Source organism: Oncorhynchus masou, chromosome 21 (assembly GCF_036934945.1).
Source record: "Oncorhynchus masou masou isolate Uvic2021 chromosome 21, UVic_Omas_1.1, whole genome shotgun sequence".
Lineage (NCBI taxonomy): Eukaryota > Metazoa > Chordata > Actinopteri > Salmoniformes > Salmonidae > Oncorhynchus > Oncorhynchus masou.
The window spans coordinates 33330306-33353197 of record NC_088232.1 but is presented as its reverse complement, the minus strand read 5'-3'; the positions used below and the strand labels follow the sequence as shown (position 1 = coordinate 33353197).

At 43.0% G+C, this 22892-nt stretch overlaps 1 protein-coding gene across 3 annotated transcripts in view; it reads right to left on the bottom strand.

The window, feature by feature from the left end:
- LOC135508186 (kinectin-like) overlaps window positions 1–22892 on the bottom strand; it is a 44865-nt gene that overhangs the window by 1023 nt on the left and 20950 nt on the right. Inside the window, exons 8-34 of one of the 3 annotated variants that reach the window (XM_064928209.1) lie at window positions 20105–20249; window positions 19598–19694; window positions 19234–19412; window positions 18854–18922; window positions 18705–18742; window positions 18458–18548; window positions 17985–18053; window positions 17826–17863; window positions 17492–17582; window positions 17303–17371; window positions 17161–17198; window positions 16957–17047; window positions 16629–16738; window positions 16444–16543; window positions 16307–16344; window positions 16082–16172; window positions 15077–15163; window positions 12810–12899; window positions 7669–7788; window positions 7477–7566; window positions 7290–7382; window positions 7106–7174; window positions 6917–7000; window positions 3873–3956; window positions 2492–2581; window positions 2133–2243; window positions 124–150 (exon numbers count right to left, since the gene is read on the bottom strand). In XM_064928209.1, coding sequence (XP_064784281.1) covers window positions 130–150; window positions 2133–2243; window positions 2492–2581; window positions 3873–3956; window positions 6917–7000; window positions 7106–7174; window positions 7290–7382; window positions 7477–7566; window positions 7669–7788; window positions 12810–12899; window positions 15077–15163; window positions 16082–16172; window positions 16307–16344; window positions 16444–16543; window positions 16629–16738; window positions 16957–17047; window positions 17161–17198; window positions 17303–17371; window positions 17492–17582; window positions 17826–17863; window positions 17985–18053; window positions 18458–18548; window positions 18705–18742; window positions 18854–18922; window positions 19234–19412; window positions 19598–19694; window positions 20105–20249 — 2293 coding nt within the window. In that variant the 3' untranslated portion in view covers window positions 124–129. The remainder of the gene's footprint in view (window positions 1–123; window positions 151–2132; window positions 2244–2491; window positions 2582–3872; window positions 3957–6916; window positions 7001–7105; window positions 7175–7289; window positions 7383–7476; window positions 7567–7668; window positions 7789–12809; window positions 12900–15076; window positions 15164–16081; window positions 16173–16306; window positions 16345–16443; window positions 16544–16628; window positions 16739–16956; window positions 17048–17160; window positions 17199–17302; window positions 17372–17491; window positions 17583–17825; window positions 17864–17984; window positions 18054–18457; window positions 18549–18704; window positions 18743–18853; window positions 18923–19233; window positions 19413–19597; window positions 19695–20104; window positions 20250–22892) is intronic. The other 2 variants (XM_064928208.1, XM_064928211.1) reach the window with 2 other exon arrangements.

Genomic DNA, 22892 nt, shown 5'->3' with positions numbered 1-22892 from the left:
AAAAAGGAAGCACAGTTTAAGACCTCTTTGTGTGTTACAAGAAAGACTTGCTTGCCAGTTACAACCCCGATTTAACAGATGTGCTTGCTGAAAACCAAGCACAATTTTAGAAACTGTTCATACTTATTATTATTCTCCTCCTGCTGGAACCTGAAAAAAAAAAACATTGATACTACTTGTACTTTTTACACTACATCCATATTTGCATAAATTCCTATGTATTTCAACAGCCATAGACTGAATGGTAAAACTTTGCACCGTGCCTAGATTTCAACCATTTCTGCTTTTTGAACTATAACCATTTTAAAATGTTCATAAAAGATCCATAGGCTTCAATGGAAAGAATTTGGATCTGCCATTGCTCTTGAACCGTTAAAGCCACAAACACCAAACCAACGCTGAAATGTGCAGACTGACTAAACTTAGATGGCTACAACCCAGCTTCTTGCAACCATTCATAAAACTATAAAGATTGTTGTATCCCCATTCATTTCAACGGTGGAATGCTGGATTCAACATTATAAACTGACATCACTGCCACAACTTTTAGAATGTTCAAACTGAAACATTTTGAGATCTTGAAAACACAATCTATGGCTTATGATGCTATAGTACTCACTCTAGCCTACTATACTAGCCAATTACAGTGCATCCAGAAATTATTCATACCCTTTCACATTTTTCACATTTTGTTACATTACAGCTTTCTTCTAAAAATTGATTAAAACAAAAATGATCTCATCAATCTACACACAATACCCCATAATGACAAAAAAACATTTGTATTTTATTTTTAAAGTAAAAAAATAAATACTAATAAATTGAACATTTACATAAGTATTCAAACCCTTTACTCAGTACTTTGTTGAAGCATCTTTGGCAGTGACCACAGCCTCGAGTCTTCTTGGGTATGACGCTACAAGCTTGGCACACCTGTATTTGGGGAGTTTCTCCCATTCTTCTCTGCAGATCCTCTTAAGCTCTGTCAGGTTAGATGGGGAGCGTCGCTGCACAGCTATTTTCAGGTCTCTCCAGAGATCTTTGATCGGGTTCAAGTCCGAGCTCTGGCTGGGCCACTCAAGGACATTCAGAGACTTGTCCCGAAGCCACTTGGCTGTCTGCTAAGGGTCGTTGTCCCGATGAAAGTGAACCTTTGCCCCAGTCTGAGGTTCTGAGCGCTCTGGAGCAGGTTTTCATCAAGGATCTCTCTGTACTTTGCTCCAGAGATGGTTGTCATAAAGGAACTCTGGAGCTCTGTCAGAGTGACCATCGGGTTCATGGTCACCTCCTTGACCAAGGCCCTTCTCCCCTGAAAGCTCAGTTTGGCTGGGTGGCCAGCTCTAGTTAGAGTCTTAGTAGTTCCAAACTTCTTCCATTTAAGAATGATTGAGGCCACTGTGTTCTTGGGGACCTTCAATGCTGCAGAAATGTTTTGGTACCCTTCCCTAGATCTGTACCTCGACACAATACTGTCTTGGAGTTCTACGGACAATTCCTTCGACCTCATGGCTTGGTTTTTGCTCTGACATGCACTGTCAACTGTGGGACCTTATATAGATAGGTCTGTGCCTTTCCAAATCATGTCCAATCAATTGAACTTACCACAGGTGGACTCCAATCAAGTTGTAGAAACGTCTCAAGGATAACCAATGGAAACATAATGAACCTGAGCTCAATTTCTCATAGCAAAGGGTCTGAATACTGTAAATAAGGTATCTGTTTTTTAAAATGTATAATACATTTTCTAAAAAAAAATCTAAAAACCTGTTTTCACTTTGTCATTACAGTGTAGATTGATGATGAAATGTTTTTATTTAACCCATTTGAGAATAAGGCTGTAACGTTACAAAATGTGGGAAAAGTCGAGGGGTCTGAATACTTTCCGAATGCATTGTATATATCCCACTATAATAACTACACAACTACAAACCACCCCAAAATAGGTCACTATAACTAACCCACAGCCTATGAAAACCATATTACTACTGCTGTCACTACCACTTCACAACCATAAATACTGCAAGAGTAGCAAGCGCACACATTTACTTCAGTAAATGTCCTTTTCTATATTTTAAAGCCTTCTTTTGATGGCTGTATTATCTAAATGTGGATCCATAATAAATACGGCGTACCGCCTCCTGTCTCTTGGTGAGTTGCCGGTTGACGGCCTGTAGCAGCTGCTGCAGTTCCCTCACAGTTTGGTTCAGCCCTGCAGTCTTCTTCTCCTTCCTGTCAATCTCCTCCTGAGGGACACAGTGACAGGTTGGTTACTACCCTGTAGTCACTTTCAATATAACTTGTCAATAAAACTACCCCTATTTAAAGACTGGTTACATTTAATACACAACTACATCTAATAATTATCAATATTAGAACTCTTAGTAGCTAGATACCTTTGTTTTGACCATGAATACACACTACCTAGATAATATGTGCAACGGACTGTCTTTAACATATAGCCACAGACAGTTCCCCGTCCAGTGAGTCTTACGTGTGATGAGAGGTTGCTGTTCTCTATCAGGTCACCCTGGCCGGTCTCTTTGCAGACCTCCTCCTGGATCAGATCCAGAGACTGCTGGGCCTGAGGTGGAGCAGGATGGGGGAAATTACAAGAAACATTTAAGCTTACATTTCAGGTAATATAAGTGTGTTCAACTCATCCACATATTCAAATGTGTATTTATCTCCTGATAGGGATGCACATTTCGGTCAATTTTACTGCCGACTAACTGACCCTCATTAACCGGTCAACAAACTGTAGAAAAAAATAAAAAATAAAAACAGTAAAATCATGTGACCAACAAAAAATACTATTAGAGATCTGTATATAATGATGAGATGCTTATGTTTCCGCCCTAACAATGAGAGTCGACCCAAGGCAGGAGACAAGCTTAGTCCCAAAATATGCCCATAGAAACGTATTAGGCTTATTTTGGACAGATTTTGTGGAGAGTGAAACCTCTCCCTTTGCCTCTTCCTCTCTGGTACTATGCATGCGCAGGACATTTTTCATTAAGCATGTAATAGAAACATGCAATAATAGCAAGCCTTTGTAAAATATTTGCCTCCACGTTTCTACAGATGGATTTTCGCAAGGCTACTTTGAAGCAAGGTAAGACATGCCTCATTAGTTGAAGTGAACTAAAACAATTCAGGTTTCAAACAATTCCACTGCCTCAAGCTCCCATTGCAAAGTGGTGGGTGACCTGCTGGTAGTCAACGCTAGGCAGGCTATAGCCTATGCAACCGAATGACAAATTGGAGGCACGCTTTAATTACGAGTTGTGATGGAGGAATAAAAATAGCTCCTTTAATTCGTGGCCACCGAAGTTAACAGGTGACTGCATTTAGAATTGTTATTTGTTGTGCAATGACTGGGCTTACAAAAGCAGGTTTCATTCCAGTATCTTACAGACTTTTTAAGGAGCTACTCTCACGCCGTCTGACATGTGGTAGGCTATTCTGCTCCTCAAACCGGTGTAGTAGGGACAGGTTATGAGAGCTCCGCCTATTTGGGTGAGCAAGGCTTAACAAATTCAGCTCCTCATTTTGCCTGACTGCTTCTGTATAAGAGCCATCAAGTTTGCTCTGCAGTTCAGTGTTGTGCACTTGTGATAAATAAGATGCATGGCGACTAACTAAAATACACACTCGCCAATTTAATACAGCACAATTATGCAAATGGCCCTATAGACCAATAAGCATTACCGGTCAAATGTTTTTTTTCGGCGGCTAACCGCTAACATCCTCAGCTCCTTGAGTAAGTTGCTTCTTTCTAGACTTGGACTGGAGACTAATTGTTTCTCTAACAGTAATGTAAATCCAAACAAACTAAAGGTAGTCCAATCCTAAGGGACAAGCGGCCGTCTTACCTTATAGAGATCTCCAGCCACCTTCTGCCTCTCACTCTCCTCGGTCTCCAGTTTTGACAGAGTCTCAGTCAGCTGGGTCTTCAGCTGCAAGTGAAAATACCAGCGATGAGATAAATGACAATCACAGCCCCACTCCTGGTGAAATCTGATCTCAAACTGTTTGGAGGGGGGAATTTGCATAAACACCGAGGTGGTATTCAAATATTTCTACCAAGACAAATTAGACGATTTTGCATACACCAAAACTGGTTTCACTTGGCTTTTAGAGTGGTTGAGACATGTATAGATAGCTACTTATGGCAACTCTGATGTCAGTTATGTCTCCACTAAACTAGCTATTCATTGATTAGCTAGAGACTGATAAAGATATTAAATGTTGTATTATCAATGAAAAACCAGCAGAGATGCTTTAATTATCATTGAAGATGTTCACAGACAGAGGGTGGCAAGACAAGAGACAAACAAGACAACCAGACAGACATTGAAAATGTTTAAACTGTGTATGGAGGCAGATGAATGATGAAAGCGTGTGCAGTTGAAGGCATAGAATGTATCCCCAAAGATGGCCGACATGGAAAAGCTCATTGTGCAGGAGTAGCAGTAAGCCACTATAAGCCTGTTAGTAGAAGTGATGGAAGAGTAGATAGTGTGCCGAGTGGAAACAGTAGTGTGTGTTAGCCTGTCCTCTCACTGAGTAAAAGTGGTCCATCATCTATAACCTATGATACTAATACTCCAGTCTAACATTACACTAAGAAAAAACTGGCTCCTAAAAAGCAAAGAAAACACACCTTATGCATGCCTCTTGCATATAAAAACAGTTTAGCCCATGTTGCATTTGAGCTTACATCACTACTGTATCCATAGGTTGTAGATCGATGGACTGACACCCAGAGGACAAAGAGAACCCTGTATTCCCCAGGCAGGTGGTGATGGACACAGTAATATTTCAGTAGTGAAATTAGGTTTATTGGATTAACAGAAAATTTGCAATATGCATCAAACAAAATTAGACAGGTGCATACATTTGGGCACCCCAATAGAAAAATCACATAAATATTTAATAGAGCCTCCTTTTGTTAACATAACAGCCTCTAGACGCTTCCCATAGCCTCTAAGGAGTGTCTGGATTCTGGATGAAGGTATTTTGGACCATTCCTCCTTACAAAACATCTCCAGTTCAGTTAGGTTTGATGGTTGCCGAGCATGGACAGCCCGCTTCAAATCATCCCACAGATTCTCAATGGTATTCAGGTCTGGCGACTGGGATGGCCATTCCAGAACATTGTACTTGTTCCTCTGCATAAATGCCCGGGTAGATTTTGAGCAGTGTTTTGGGTCGTTGTCTTGTTGAAATATCCAGCCCCGGCGTAACTTCAACTTTGTGACTGATTCTTCAACATTATTCCCAAGAATCTGCTGATATTGAGTGGAATCCATGCGACCCTCAACTTTAACAAGATTCCCAGTACCGGCACTGGCCACACAGACCCACAGCATGATGGAACCCCCACCATATTTTACTGTGGGAAGCAAGTGTTTTTCTTGGAATGCTGTGTTCTTTGCCGCCATGCACAACGTCCCTTGTTATGACCAAATAACTCAATCTTTGTTTCATCAGTCCACAGCACCTTATTCCAAAATGAAGCTGGCTTGTCCAAATGTGCGTTTGCATACCTCAAGTGACTCTGTTTGTGACTTGTGTGCAGAAAAGGCTTCTTCCTCATCACTCTCCCATACAGCATCTCCTTGTGCAAAGTGCGCTGAATTGTTGAACGATGCACAGTGACACCATCTGCAGCAAGACGATGTTGTAGGTCTTTGGAGGTGGTCTGTTTTTGACCGTTCTCACCATCCTTCGCCTTTGCTTCTCCGATATTTTACTTGGCCTGCCACTTCTGGCCTTAACAAGAACTGTGCCTGTGGTCTTCCATTTTCTCACTGTGTTCCTCACAGTGGACACTGACATCTTAAATCTCAGCGATAGCTTTTTGTAGCATTCCTCTAAACCATAATGTTGAACAATCTTTGTTTTCAGGTCATTTGAGAGTTGTTTTGAGGCCCCCATGTTGCCACTCTTCAGAGGAGAGTCAAAGAGAACAACAACTTGCAATCGGCCACCTTAAATACCGTTTCTCATGATTGGATGCACTCGTCTATGAAGTTCGAGGCTTAATGAGCTCACCAAACCAATTGTGTGTTCCAATTAATCAGTGCTAAGTAGTTACAGGTATTCAAATCAACAGAATGACAAGGGTGCCCACATTTTTGAATAGCCTATTTTTCACATCTGATTTAATTTCATACAACTTAATATTGCTACACTAAAAATCTTTGTCTGGACAATAACCCAGTACTCAGCTTTTATTAGAAAATGAATGGCATGCCACTGTGATCATTTTCTGTGCCGACAGAGTAAATTATTATGCAGCCTCAGAGGGGTGCCCAAACTTTTTCATACGACTGTAACAGGCAGCTGTGGGATCGGAGGAGCCAGGGGACAGAATGCTACACAGCTGAAGCAGGGGAACGGGATGGTCGATCGGCTGCTATGGTGAGTGTACAAGCCTATAGCATCAAGGTGTTTGGTTGGTTTTTCTACATTTAATCAATGCTCTACAGCATCTACATAAAACACATTCTCAAACAATGGAGGAATTGTGTGGTGATATGAATGAATGCAGCTGGCTGACAATGTTTTGGTTCTGTGTAACTGCAGTGACGCCAATGTTTTAACAACAATGGGGTAGACTCAGTCTGTAGGTTACTGTGTAAAGTGTGTAAACCCTCTCAACCAAATTCTATAAGAGAACATACCAGAATGAACTGTGTGAACTGTGAATGTAATGTCTAATTGTTGCATGAACAAACACCTGTGGATACCACAAACAGTAAACACAGAGACATGCACCATAAACATACAGTACAAAGCCACCCACAAACAATGCAGAGGCGAATGACTAGATCTATGACGACATAGATGAATAACCACTATGACATGACCGAGTATGACTGGTAGATGACAGAAAGTCTCGTCAGCTCACCTCTCTGACCTCTGTCACATAGGTGGCGCTCTCACGCTCTGCTCTCTCCAGCGCAGACTCAAGGTGCTGCTTGTCTCTTATCAACTATGAAAGAACAAAACGAAAAATCACTTACATTTAGTGAGTCAACTGATGTAAAGTGCCTAATACAATTGCTGAGAGATGTGTTAAGTGTGTAACTGGACTGACGTTGTCCAACTCCCCGACGTCACTCAGTCTGTCTACATCCTGCTCCAGTGCTGCAACTTTCACGCTCATCTAGGAAAGAGAGGGCAGGAGAGTGACCATAAGCACCACACATACCAATTATATAGTGGTTAAAAGGGCAATATAAATACAAATTCAGTTTGATTGAATGGTCTTCAGTGTTCACCTCCTTCAGCTCGGTCTGTGACAGATCCAGCTTCACCTTCCATCGAGACTCCTCCTTCTCCACACTGCTCTGGAGACGTTGAAGGATGCCCTCCTGTGGACAGTAGAGGGTATTACAGGTTAGTTTAAAAGACCTCACAACGCCTTTATAGAGTTACCTACAGGACACTGATAGAGCATCACCTCACCGTCTCAGCCAACACTTTCTTGTACGTCTCACAATCTTTCTGTAGAACCTTCTGGGCCTCTTCAGATTCCTTCAGCTTATCAGCCAATACCTGGTGTAAGGAACAGCCCGGGTTACACTTATTTTCACCTCATTTCTCAGACATTTGAAAACACAACTATTTTTAAAGAAACAGTAAAGGCTGTGCCGTCACCTTGGTGTCCTCTGAGCCCTCTGGAGCAGGTTCAGGTGCTGCTTCAGGGGCAGGGTTGGGCTCTGCTGCCGGGGCCTCTTTCACCGCAGTCTCAAACCTCTGCAGCCACTCCTGGTGGTTCTAAGAGAGAACACAGTAGAAAAGATACAAAACTACAGGATATGTGGAAAAGATGAACTTATAATTTAATATCACATCATATGGTCCTCTGTAGTTCAGTTGGTACAGCATGGCACTTGCAATGGCTGTATGGGGGGGTTCAATTCCGGAGACCACCCATATACGTCTGCTAAATTGCATATATACACACACACACACACACACACACACACACACACACACACACACACACACACACACACACACACACACACACACACACACACACACACACACACACACACACACACACACACACAGTACCAGTCAAAAGTTACACAAATCAAACTTTGTCACATGCACTAAAAACAACAAGTCTAGACTTTACTGCAAAATGCTTACTTACAAGCCCTTAACCAACAGTGCAGATGAAGAATATTTAAAATGTAGACTAAAGTAAAAAGTAATAATAAAAACACAATAACGAGCCTATATAGAGGGGGCTTCGGTACCGAGTCAGTGTGCGGGGGTACAGGTTAGTTGAGGTAATTTGTACACGTAGGTGGGGGTGAAGTGACTATGCATAGATAATAAACAATGGGCAGCAATTGGCCAGCATTCTTATGCCTTGGGGTAGAAGCTGTTGAGGAGATTTTTTTGTCCTAGACTTGATGCTCCGGTACCGCTTGCCATGCGGTAGCATAGAAAACTGTCTATAACTTCGGTGACTGGAGTCTCTGTCAATTTTATGGGCTTTCTTCTGACACCACCTATTATATAGGTCCTGGATGGCAGGAAGCTTGGCCCCAGTGATGTACTGGGCCGTTCGCACTACCCTCTGTAGCGCCTTACTGTCAGATGCCGAGCAGTGCCATACCAGGCAATGATGCAACCGGCCAGGATGCTCTCGATGGTGCAGCTGTAGAACCTTTTAAGGATTTAAGGTCCCATGCTAAATCTTTTCAGTTTACTGAGGGGGAAAAGGTTTTGTTGTGCCCTCTCACAACTATCTTGGTATGTTTGGACCATTATAGTTTGTTGGTGGTGTAGACACCAAGGAACTTCACTCTCAACCCGCTCCACTACAGCCCCAGCGATGTTAAATGGGGGCCTGTTCAGCCCACCTTTTCCTGTAGTCCACGATCAGCTCCTTTGTCTTGCTCACATTGAGGGAGAGGTTGTTGTCCTGGCACCACACTGCCAGTTCTCTAACCTCCTCCCTATAGGCCGTCTTATTGTTGTTGGTGATCAGGCCTACCACTGTGCTGTTGTCAGCAAACTGAATGATGGTGTTGGAATCGTGTTTAGCCACACAGTCGTGGGTGAACAGGGAGTACAGGAAGGGACAAAGTACACACCCCTGAGGGGTCCTAGTGTTAACTATCAGCGGGGCAGACGTGTTGTTGCCTACTCTTACCACCTAGGGGCAGCCCGTCAGGAAGTCCAGGATCCAGTTGCAGAGGGAGGTGTTTAGTCCAAGAGTCCTTAACTTAGTGATGAGCTTTGTGGGCACTATGGTGTGGAACTCTGAGCTATAGTCAATGAACAGCATTCTCACGTAGGTGTTCCATTTGTCCAGGTGAAAAAGGGCAGTGTGGATTGCAATTGAGATTGCGTCATCTGTGGATCTGTTGGGGCGGTATGCTAATTGGAGTGGGTCTAGGGTGTCCGGGAGGATGCTGTTGATGTGAGCCATGACCAGCTTCTCAAAGCACTTCATGGCTAACGATGTGAGTGCCACGGGGTGGTAATCATTTAGGCAGGTTACCTTCGCTTCTTTGGGCACAGGGACTATGGTGGTCTGTTTGTAGGTATTACAGACTCGGTCAGGGAGAGGTTGACAATGTCAGTGAAGACACTTGACAGTTGGTCCGTACATGCTTTGAGTACACGTCCTGGTAATCCGTCTGGCCCAGCGGCTTTGTGAATGTTGACCTGTTTCAAGGTTTTGTTCACATCGGCTCCTGAGAGTGTTATCACACAGTCATCCAGAACAGCTGGTGTTCTCTCGTACATGCTTCAGTGTTGCTTGCCTCAAAGCGAGCATAAAAAGGCATTTAGCTTGTCAAGTAGTCTTCGCGTCACGGGGAGCTTGCGTCTGGGTTTCCCTTTGTAGTCCCTAACAGTTTTCAAGCCCTGCCACATCCGACGAGCGTCAGAGCCAGTGTAGTACGATTCACTCTTAATCCTGTTTTGATGCTTCGCTTGTTTGATGGTTCGTCTGAGGGAATAGCAGGATTTCTTAAGCGTCTGGATTAGTCTCCCGCTCCTTGAAAGCGGCAGCTCTAGCCTTTAGCTCAATGCGGATGTTGCCTGTAATCCATGGCTTCTGGTTGGGATATGTACGTACGGTTACTGTGGGGACAACGTCATCGATGCACATATTGATGAAGCCGATGACTGTGGTTGTGTACACCTCAATGCCATTGGATGAATCCTGGAACATATTCCAGTCTGTGCTAGCATAACAGTCCTGTAGTGTATCATCTGTGTCATCTGACCACTTCCGTATTGAGCGAGTCACTGGTACTTCCTGCTTTAGTTTTCGCTTGTTAGCAGGAATTGGAGGATAGAATTATGGTCACATTTGCCAAATGGAGGGCGTGGGAGAGCTTTGTATGCATCTCTGTGTGTGGAGTAAAGGTGGTCTAGGATTTTTTTCTCTGGTTGCATGCTGGTAAAGAATTTGGTAAAACTGATTTAAGTTTTCCTATATTAAAGTCCCCGGCCACTATGAGCGCAGCTTCTGGGTGAGCATTTTCTTCTTTGCTTATGTCCTTATAGAGTTGATTGAGAGCGATCTTAGTGCCAGCTTCGTTCTGTGGTGGTAAATAGACAGCTAAGAATAATATAGGTGAGAACTCTCTTGGTAGTTAGTGTGGTCTACAGCCTATCATCAGTTGAGCAATACCTCGAGACTTCTTTAATATTAGACATCACGCACCAGTTATTGACGAATAGACACACCCCCCCCACCCCTCGTCTTACCAGAGGTAGCGTCTCTGTTCTGCCGGTGCATGGAAAATCCCACTACCTCTATATTGTCCGTATTGTCGTCCAGCCATGTCTCAGTGGAACATAAGATGTAGGATAATCTTAATCGTAGGTCATCAATTTTATTTTCCAATGATTGCATGTTAGCAAGAAGAATGGATGGCAGTGGGAGTTCTCTCGCTCGCCTACGGATTTTCAGAAGGCTGCCCGATCTGCGGCCCCTTTTCCTGTGTCTTTTCTTCACACAAAAGGCGGGATCTGGGCCTGATCCTGTGAAAGCAGGGTATCCCTCTCGTCAGACTCGTTAAAGGAAAAGGTTTCTTGCAGTCCGCAGTGAGTAATCGCTGTTCTGATGCCCAGAATATATTTTCGGTCATAAGAGACGGTAGCAGCAAAATTATGTTCACAATAAGTTAAAAAACAAGTTACACAATGTGCAAAAAAACTAACAAAATAGCACAATTGTTTGGGAGAATGTAAAACGTCAGCCATGTTCTTCGGCGCCATCTTCAGCATACTCATTCAGGGGTTTTCTTCATTTTTACTATAGTGCAGAATAATAGTGAAGACATCAAAATTGTGAATTAACACATATGGAATCACGTAGTAACCAAAAAAGTGTTAAACAAATCCAAATATATTTTATATTTGAGATTCTTCAAAGTAGTCACCCTTTGCCTGAATGACAGCTTTGCACACTCTTGGCATTCTCTCAACCAGCTTCACCTGGAATACTTTCCAACAGTCTTGAAGGTGTTCCCACATATTCTGAGCACTTGTTGGCTGCTTTTTCTTCACTCTGCGGTCCAACTCATCTCAAACTTTCTCAATTGGGTAGAAGTCGGGTGATTGTGGAGGCCAGGTCATGGTCATGATGGTGCACTCCAACACTCCTTCTTGGTCAACTAGCCCTTACACAGCCTGGAGGTGTGTTCTGGGTCATTGTTATGATGAAAAACAAATAGATTGTCCCACTAAGCACAAACCAGATGGGATGGCATATCGCTGCAGAATGATGCGGTAGCCATGCTGGTTAAGTGTGCCTTGAATTCAAAATAAATCACTGCTAGTGTCACCAGCAAAGCACCCCCACACCTCCTCCTCCACTGTTCACTGAGGGAACCACACATGCGGAGATCATCCGTTCACCTACTCTGCATCTCACAAAGACACAGCGGTTGGAACCAAAAATCTCAAATTTGGACTCATCAGACCAAAGGACAGATTTCCACTGGTCTAATGTCCATTGCTTGTGTTTCTTGGCACAAGCAAGTCTTCTTCTTATTGGTGTCCTTCAGTAGTGGTTTCTTTGCAGAAATTTGACCATGAAGGCCTGATCCACGCAGTCTCCTCTGAACAGTTGATGTTGAGATGTGTCTGTTACTTGAACTCTGAGGTGCAGTTAGTTGCCAATTTCTGAGGCTGGTAACTCTGATGAACTTATCCTCTGCAGCAGAGGTAACTCTGGGTCTTCCTTTCCAGTGGCAGTCCTCATGAGAGCCAGTTCCATCATAGTGCTTGATGGTTTTAGCAACTGCACTTTAAGAAACTTTCAAAGTTCTTGAAATTTTCCAGATTGACTGTCGTTTCTCTTTGCTTATTTGAGCTGTTCTTGCCTTAATTTGGACTGGTTATTTTACCAAATAGTGCTAACTTCTATATACCACCCCTACCATGTCACAACACAACTGATTCGCTCAAAAGAAGGAAAGAAATTCCACAAATGAACTTTTAATAAGACACACCTGTTAATTGAAATGCATTCCTGGTTACTACCTCGTGAAGCTGGTTGAGAGAATGTCAAGAGTGTGCAAAGCTGTCATCAAGGCAAAGGGTGGCAACTTTGAAGAATCTCAAATATATTTTGATTTGTTTAACACTTTTTTGGTTACTAAATTATTGTTAATTAAAAGTTTTGATGTCTTCACTATTATTCTCAATGTAGAAAATAGTAAAAATAAAGAAAAACCCTTGAATGAGTAGGTGTGTCCAAACTTCTGTCTGGTACTGTATATATAATATCTAGATTATATTATGTGAGCACTTACCCGTTCAGTGGGCAGAGGCACATTCGGAAGCAGTCTGTGCAGAACACCTCGACATTCTGCCTGGGCTATCTCCAGGGCTGTCTGGTTCTCCTGAAGAGGTAAATGAGGAGGAAAGAGAAGACAGGACATTCAACATGGACTGCACTCAGGGAACACACACACACACACACACACACACACACACACACACACACACACACACAATTGGGGAACCTGTACAGTAATTAGCTGAATAGCTCTGCAGGCAAACATCCAACCTCAAGTCACTACCTCTGCTTGCTTGGTTTCACTCCTCCCATCTCAGAGTACATACAGGAGCATAGCCTCTGACCAGCACAACTCCCTCTCCATGACACTCCAGTGAACAAACTGCTAACATTTACAATGGCTCAATTATTTAGTGTGCGCTCCAAGCAAGTATTCATACGCCCCACTGTTCAGCAGCCACACACAACCACAAGACAAGTTCCTCAGGCTTTAGACCACACCCTACACAGGTTCAATTATTTCAGATGTTTATCCTCTCAAGGAGGAACATCAAAGTCACTTGTGTTCATATAGTTGCAGCACAGTAATGCTCCTGAGTATCTAACATTCTGTCCAGAGACAGACATCCATAGAGCACCACACATACTTCTGTTATCAGGAACCCCCAAACAAAAACCACAATGTTGGTGCCGTTAAGCACATTAGCCGCACACGGCTTGAAAGTCTCAGAAGGAGAGCGATGTCATGTATAACCCCTCTACCCTCCGATGGAGTGAGTCCTGTAACAGACAGCTGAGCTGGCACATTCACCTCTCATTAACACATCGTGTTGTGAGGGGAATAGGTTCTACACTACGACATATGCTTTAGATTGTGTACAAGCATGCACTTCCCTGAGCGTACACAACAGGTGTCCAGGAACGCCTACATTTTTACTGTACCAAAATGGCCGAGAGCAGCTGCTGGGTAAATCAGTTCACTATGTGCCCTGTCTGCTGTACTGACATGGAGAGGAACGGGGGTGACAGCTTAGACAAAAATTCCCTGAACCCCCCACAACTGTTTATAGTAAGAGCAATCTGTTAGTCTATGGTTTACTAGTGCATCCCTAAATACATATGGTTAAGCAAAGGTAGGTGTGGCAGGTAGCCTAGTGGTTAGAGCGTTGGACTAGTAACCGAAAGGTTGCAAGATCGAATCCCTGATATGACAAGGTAAAAATTTGTCGTTCTGCCCCTGAACAAGGCAGTTAAGTGCATTGAAAATAAGAATTTGTTATTAACTGACAGTTAAGTGCATTGGGCCAGGTACCGGAAGGTCACTGGTTCGAATCACGAGCCGACTGTGGAAAAATTTGCCGATGCGCCCTTGAGCAAGACACTTAATCCCAATTGCTCCTGTAAATTAAAAATATAAGAGGACAAAAAAAATCCTTAGGAAACAACTGGGTGGATATAAACAGCAGTTAAGCCGAGGGGTTGTCTGGTTTCTAATGGTTCCATGCAATAAGTTGATAGAAGTGTCCACACAGAGTTAAAGTACCACTGTTGTTGTATAATAAATCACTGATATTCAGTATATGTTTTGTTGTTTCCAAAAATGATTTTACACAAAACAATTATGTTGACTAATTACACATATTCTGGACATAATTTCTCAAAAAGGAAACTCTGAAAGACCAAATTTATTTTGAAAATCTTATAATCGAATTTCATTAGAGGCTGATTGCTGTAATGATGACAGTATATACACAAAGCAGAATGGAACACATGCTGGATTTGGGAGAGAAAATGAGGAAAGCACATGGCAGGGAGCGAGAGGAGCATCATGAAGACCATGGATCTCAAACTTATTATGACCATCTACAGGAAATCTGGAGTCAGTCACTGCACACTCATTTTCAAATGTCTATTTCTTTACTTTGTATTGGAATTGTTGTAGTTAAAATAAATAGTTGTACTGTATGAAACAAAAAGATTGTGTCCTTTAAAAGAGGTCAATGCATTCTAGCGCGGAATAGCAAGCAGAACTCAAGTAGAGCAGTGTTTTTTCTACATAAAAATACATTAGAGTCTTTATGAAATTCCTGAGGGGAATAGATTAATGGAGATAAACTGCCAATTATTCCGGGCCAGAATGCAGAGGGAGGGGAGAAATGAGTATGCAGCAGCATGTAGAAATGATGGAGTAAATCTCACTGGTCGATTATGGCAATAACTGTTTGGGGATGCATCAGATTTTCAATCTAGAGTGAATCAGACTGGAAGTGGGATCCGAACCTTGAGGGCCTTGCTGAGTTTCCCCTGAAGCACGGACTCGGTGGCTGCCAGAGCCTCCATAGCGCTCCAGTTTTTCACCCGAAGCTCCTGGTCAGTTTCAGAGAGATATCACTTTCAGTTTAGCCTCAGGGAAAAGTATGCAGTGACCCACAAACACAATTTATATAGGGATGAACAGAGAACCATAAGCAAAAATAAATGTGACTCCTTTTCTTTACGGCTGTCCTGTCCTATCCTATCCTGTTTCGGAGTCTAGGTTTAAAGAAAATCCTCACTGCATTTTACCGTAAACCAGTCTAAGGGTCAAGCTCAACTTAACATGAGTTGGCCATCTAAAGATTGAGTCTTTAGAAGGATCAGACACTAAACTGTATTGTCAAAAACAAACAGTGAAACAGCTCTGATAGTAACACTGTAGAGAGGTCTTTGGCATAGACAAACTGAAATAACGTGAAGAATGAGAGCTGCAACTCACTGCAAAAAAGTAAAATGAGTCTAGATAGGAAAAGCCAAATCACATAATATAGAGCTAGTCAACAAGGTAGCTGTCTGTCTCTGCAAAACAAGGCCATTGTTAAGCCCCAGAGCATTCACACGCACAGACATGCTTGCTGACACACAGAAATACAGTCCTTGGAAACATGGCAAAGGACAGAGCAGAGTAGATTGACTGCCCTAACAACTGTACTGTTTGATTGTAGCAAGCCTTAGCCAGCATAAGCATAGAATAGCAAATTAACAGCTCTAAAATATAAATGGTAAATGTATCATTGTCTTGAATAGTTTCAATAAAATTAATAAATATTAATAGTCTGCGATAAAATGCAACCTAACAACTTTGTAAAAGGAGTAGAGGGAGATTATGCATGCATAGTGTGACATCACTGAGAGGGTGTGGTTTAGGGGAGCACATCGAGGATGAGGTCTGCAGATGTATCGCAGGGCCAGACTGGAGATGTGTAGGGTAGGCCTAGGCAGTAGCAGCACTGTCTGCAGGACACCTACATTGTTCTTGTTCCTGTGAAGCTCCAAGGACTCCCTCAGCTTAGCCAGCTCTCCCTGGAGATCAGACACCTGCTTCTCCTTCTCTCCCAACCTGGAGGACAGAACACCACCACACATACATTACCAACACTACCACTACCAATCAAAACACTGCTGGGTGGCCCCATGCCAAGGGACACCTACTGTATACTGAAGGGAATTCAGTGAATTATTACAGTGACTCACGCTGTCAGCAGTTCCAGGCTTGGGGCCTCTGTGTGGGTCTGCGAGAAGAAGAAAATAAAAGTAGTTAAATCTCGTTCTTTTTTCTCCCTCTCAGCCAATAAAAGTCACCAATCACCTGTTTCCACCTCTTCCCTCACCTGTTTCTGCTGTAGTTCCTGCACCTTGTCGCTCACCTCCTTGGCCCTTGACTCCAACTCACTCTGTAGTGTCTGGATCTCCTGGTCCTTAGCAGCAAGCCTGGACAAAGACTGTGTTAGTCTATCTTTTCAGAGTACAATGCAGTCGAGTAGGTCAGAGTAGAGGGATAGTACAGTAGACTTACTGTGTCTGTAATTCTAGGAGCTGGTCACTGGCACTGGTGGTGTCCACAGCCTGCTTCTGTCTCAGCTGCTCCATGTCAGACTGCAGCCCTGCCACCTGCTGCTCCAGAGACTGCAGGGACAACACACACACACACATTTACATAAACACCCAGCAGGGAGACACAGCACAATCCAGAACCAAAACTGTAACATTGGGCCAAGTCAAAACACACTATATACAATGTTTAATTTCACATTTGTTACAAGTCTGGCATTCCAAAATCACATGAATCAAAATGCAGAGTACACTGCTGTATGTCAAAGAGAGATGTACTACTATGAACACACCTCAATGGTCATCCCATTGCTGGAGCCACTCGCCTGTGCTGCCTGTAGGCTCTCCTCCATTGACTTAATCTGCTCATCTTTCTCTTGGATCCTTGAGAAACACAGAATTACAAAACGTATCAAACACAGAACAAATTGTCCATGAATGTGGCAAGAGGTTACATAGCAGTTGCTAGACAAAAAGTTGTATTTTCATTGACTTACTTGCTCTGTAGACCTTCCATTATTAAATCGGATGATGTCTTGAGAGTAGGAAAAGACAAGAGGAAAAAATGTAATGAGAATCCAATGAGGGAACGGGGTTGAGACTATCCAAAATGAAAACACAGCAGATCAGTGTACTTACCTGCTCAGTAGTCTGAAGAATAAATGCCTCCATATCACGTTTCAGAGCCTTATTCTCTTCTCTTACAGTCTGTGACAGAGAAAGCTATTTGATTTTAAACAACACTTAAAACAATATTTGTCTAAACAACAACCAAAACAGTGATGTCAGGTGGGTCAAGCTTATTCCCGACCCTTGACCCCTACTCACCGTCAATTCCTCCTCCTTATTGGCCACCTCAATCATTCCCATCTTCAGCAGACCCTCCACAGTCTTGATTTTCTCCTCTCTCTCTTGGACACTGCCAGGGGCACAACACAAAGACAGGGTTATAAGGGTTACAATCATAGCATTGTTTTCAGGTGTGGTATTAATACCATGTTTCTAAATAGAGGCAAGACGACAACATTTTATCTACTTATAAAACTACCCAGCAATAAGGATAAAATTTGTGCACATTTGATGTAACTAGATAGAATGGGAAGCAGAACAGTCAACTTTCTGGCATGATCTAAATTGCTTAAAAATGCTCTCACACACACACCTCTTCTGGAACTGATCCAAGGCCAGCTGAGAAACAGTCTAGATGAGGATAGAAGGAGAGGAGGGAGAGAGAAAGGGTGTCAGCGGGTGCGCATACTGAAGGACTGGTAGATCACAGTAGGAGTTCCATCTAAGAAAACAGGCGTATTTCACTTCTGACCTGTTCAGAAATCTGAGCCTGCAGATTCTGGAGCGCTGCCTTCAGTGACATGTTGTCATTGTGCATGGCCTGTGGAGGACAGAGAAGCAACATAGAAGGAAAAGAGGGTGAGGGCAGGAGGCCAAGAGTCAACAACATTCATCTCAAATAAAGGAGACATCTTACTATTACGTTGACAGTATGTATGTAGGTCTACAGTAGTATGATAATATCTTTATACTATTGAATTTTTCCAGCTAATTCACTTTGCAAAATGGACAAAAGCGGCCCAGAGGGATGTCATATCTGTTTTATTACTGCATTAGCTAATATGCTTCACGAAGACAGAAACTGCATGTACAGTAAGCCCTTCAAATCAACCCACCGTACTGTGTGCAGCATTCCTGTAGTTCAACACATTCCAGCCGGTCAACAGACCATCATATATAGAGCAGGAGTAATAATGAGGGTTTAGACAGTACTACTGTAGGTACCTGCATGTTAGTTTCCCTGCTGGCGCCACTGCTCCTCTCACTATTCAGGGAGTCCTCCAGACTCTTCCTCTGCAGCTCCTTCTCAGCCAGCCTGGACGCCACACATGACAGGAGTCAGCAACACAACCCAAAGGACAGGGAGAAGAGTCAGAGAGGACATTATATGGAACAAATGGATATTCAAGGATCAGGCTAAGCACATGTGCAAGAGATGTGGGCATTCATTTCAAACTTGCAAAACACTTACAGCTTCTGCAGCTCTTCAAAGTGGGAGACAGTAGTGGCCTGAAAGAGGAGGGAAGACAGTAAGTCACAACATACTCACATACCGGTATTCAAATAGAAACACATCAACTCTTGTTGATGAACTAAAGGGTGAACAATGCTCGTCCATACCTGAGAGCTCAACTGGGCCTGCAGAGTCTCAATCTGGGCATTGAGGCCACTTTTTTCACTCAGGAGATCCTGTCAGGAACAAAGGAGGTTATTTTCAATGCATACCAGAATATCTTTGTGCAAAAAATATAAATATTACAGAAATACTTAAAAATAAGCCTATTGTTTTATCCACGTTTCTCAACCAAGCCATTTCACCGTTTTTTAATTACCCCTCTCCCTTGTTTCTGAAAGGTTTGAGAGTTTAAAGACGACCTGTCCACACCTGGCACAATAACCACAACATCCAAGTAGAACTGTCAACTGTAAATCCTAGAGAATGTGTTATTGTTATACACATCACATCTGTCATTACAACCATAAGGGCTGTGTTCCCCTACCTGGACCTGCACTGAGTCTTCAGCCAGGCTGTGCTGGGACACCTCCAGCAGCTGCATCACCTTCTGCTCCACCTGGTCCTTGGACACAATGGTGTCGGTCAGGCTGCTGTGCAGCGTCTGGATCTCCTTGTTCTTGTTGCTCATCTCTGTCTCCACCGCCAGCAGCTGGCTCTGCAGCTCTGAGAGAGGAGCCACACCAGATAAAATCACTTACTGGGTATACAACACAAGCCACTTGTACATGTGGTGCTCATTACAATGGTGCTCAAAATTGGCTTATACTATTATACTAGTATTACTTATTAGCAATGGGAGGTTCATTAGCTTGAGTTTAGAGGTCTGTTTATAGAAACTCTGTGATCACCTTCTTTAGCAGCATGAAGTTTCTCCCTCTCTGCGTTAACATTGTGGAGGTAATTCTGGAGCTCCTCCCAACCCCGCTTAGCATCCTGCAGTTGAGCCTGGTGACAACGGGACACAACATTTAGCATTTTAACAGTGTACATACACTGACACAACCTCTCACTGTACTCTATTGGTTATGAAAAACACAGGAAAGGCTGACCTGGGTGTGCTTTGCAGAGAAGCAGTGTTTATACTGAGCACAAAGCTTCAAACAGCCCCACTTCCTAAACCAACATATTCTCCACTTCCCTGTTCTATGACACACCACCCAGCCCTCCTTAGGATTGACGGACACAGGCCCTCCCGTGGTTACAGTGAGAAACCCTAAACAGTCCAGGTCTCACCATGAAGGAGAGATTCCTTTGTGTTTCATCTCTGTGGGGCAGCCTAGTGAACTATGTGCTGAATAAATAACTAAATAAGATGCCTGTGTTAGGCACGGCCCCTCCCCTGAAAGACAGCACACCTCCAGCTGAGACACGTTCTGCTTGTAGTTGACCTCCAGTGACTTCCTCTGGTGCTCCTCCTGCTGCAGCTTGTTGTTGTTCTCCGCCAGCTCTTTCATCAGACCAGAGTACTCCGAGCGCAGCTGGTTCAGCTCCGACGACTGCCTGCCATACACACCACACCAACTATTACAACCCACACACTCATCAATGCCATGCTTCAAAGACAACTAGTATTTCTATGATGCGATACAATACCAAACAAGGCAACACTAAACATTTCATCCCCCAATCAGTGTCATTTTGTAAATTACAGATCTCTATGGCAAGACGCATCATTCACCCAAATTTCGTCAAAATGGGGCCAGTGGTGTCTAGCTATGTTATGTGAAGCGCTACACAAATTCAACAGTCACAAGATGGGGACTTCAAATAGGCTTATGGCACATCAAATGAACTGTGTCCTACTGTTAAGATGGGTTAAATGGAAACTGAAATCTGGACACACTGTAGGTCAATAACCTCTTTCACAGCCTTAATATTAACTCCTGCAGATTGAAGCATTTCTTGGGAGTAAAATGATACACCAAATGTAGGCAAAATTTGGACTTGGGAACAGGAGTGGAGGAATATGATTGATTTATTTCAGCATCTTGAGAGAATGCGAATGCTCAGTTAGATACCATCTGTAGAGGTGCCATCTTTATTAGCATCATAAAAGCTGACATGCATCGAAAGCCAAGCTAAAATCGTATCAGAAACACGTTGGGTCGTTTTCACAGCTTTCTATTTCCTTACAACCAGTCAAACTGATGTCATTTGGTACATTTTGCACTGAAAATCTTTGCAGTTTTGTTTTTGTTATTGCATTTTCTCCCCGGTCCTTAAACGTCTTTGCTCCGCGAAAGAAGCAGAGAATACAGAAAACTTTACCGATGTCAACTAGATCGAATGAATGCTTCAATTGATTTATGACATTCTGGTGAGCAAGGGTTTATATAGGCTTCTATGGCAGCATATAATGACAGAAGAGAAGCTGCATACATCTAACTAGACAAGTTGAATAAAAAAATAGCTTATGAAAATGTTGGAAATTATAAGCAGAAACATATCTAAAAATCAGGCAAAAAAAATCCTGTACCCCGTCAAAAATATATATTCTGCCCTCTGACTTTAGCCTACAGCGCATTTTCTATATTAGCGGGTTAGGGTTGTTTGTAGGCCTCAGATTTTCACTTTATCACATATAGTCGGGCAGTTGCTGATGGGTTATTAGCAATTTTGGGCGGGTGCGAGTGAACAAACAGCTGACTATGTACAGTTGACTACTACAGCGTCCCCCTTGGGCCAATCAGTGTAATTTTGCAAATGGCTCATCTCTACGGCAAGACGCATTATTCACCCAAGTTTCATAGAAAGTGGGCCAGTGGTGGCAGATATCACGTGGGTTAGCTAGACTCATATCCCTGAGCATGGGTGCCAAATTTCATCAGAGTCAAACAGATCAAAGAGATAAACATGTGCCCGTTATAGCGTCACCGTGAGGTCAATATAACTGTTGCATATGTTTAGTCTTGACACCGTTTACAACATGTTGTTACAATACGAATATCCATTCATGCATTTATGTGCCAGACCACGCCCACGGCAAAGTTTTATTGGTCAATATTGTTTTAGGTAGTAGTCTGGAAAACATTGTGTTTAGAGACCTTTGTCCATAGAGACCACATATGTGATTCAAGACGGCGCCGGTGAAGACGTTTTAAAAACAGATTTTGTACATAATGTTGCTGCTACCGTCTCTTATGACCAAAAAGAACTTCTGGACATCAGAACAGCGATCACTCACAATGAACTGGCAGAAGCTTTTTTTCATTTAACGAGTCCCGACGAGCCTGACGTGAAAGACATACTGCTTTTCCAGGAACACGCCCAAATCCCTGTCATTTGTGTGAAAAAAAAGAAGAAAAAAAAGAGGACAGAGGTCGGGCTGCCTTCTGAGAAGTTGTAGGCGATCGAATAAACCCCACCTGCCTTCCGTTCTACTAACTAACGTGCATTCATTAGAAATAAGCATTCATTAGCATTAAAAACTGTAATATCTTATGCTTCACGGAGTCGTGGCTGAACAACGGCATTATCAAAATATAGCAGGCTGGTTTCTTCTCTGTATCGGCAGGATTGAACAGCAGTGTCTGGTAAGACAAGGGGTGGAGGACTATGCATACATGTAAAAAAAACAGCTGGTGCATAATATCTAAGGAAGTCTCTAGGTTTTGCTCGCCAGAGGTAGAGTATCTCATGATAAGCTGTAGACCACACCATTTACCTAGAGAGTTTTCATAGATGTCTATATACAACCACAGACCGATGCTGGCACTAAGACCACACTCAATGAGCTGTATATCGCCATAAGCAAACAGGAAAATGCTCATCCAGAAGTGGCGCTCCTAGTGGCCGGGGACTTTAATGTAGGGAAACTTAAACCTGTTTCACCAAATTCCAAATCAGGATGTTTAATGTGCAACCAGAAAAAGAAAAAAAAACTCTAGACCACCTTTCCTCCACACACAGAGACATGTACAAAGCACTCCCTCACCCTCCATTTGGCAAATAATGACCATAATTCTATCCTCCTGATTTCGGTCAATATAAAAGTGGGCAGATGAAGCAGATGCTAAGCTACAGGATTGTTTTGCTAGCACAAACTGGAATATGTTCTGGGATTCTTCCGATGGCATTGAGGAGTACACTACATCAGTCACTGGTTTCATCAATAAGTGCATTGATGATGTCGTCCCCACAGTG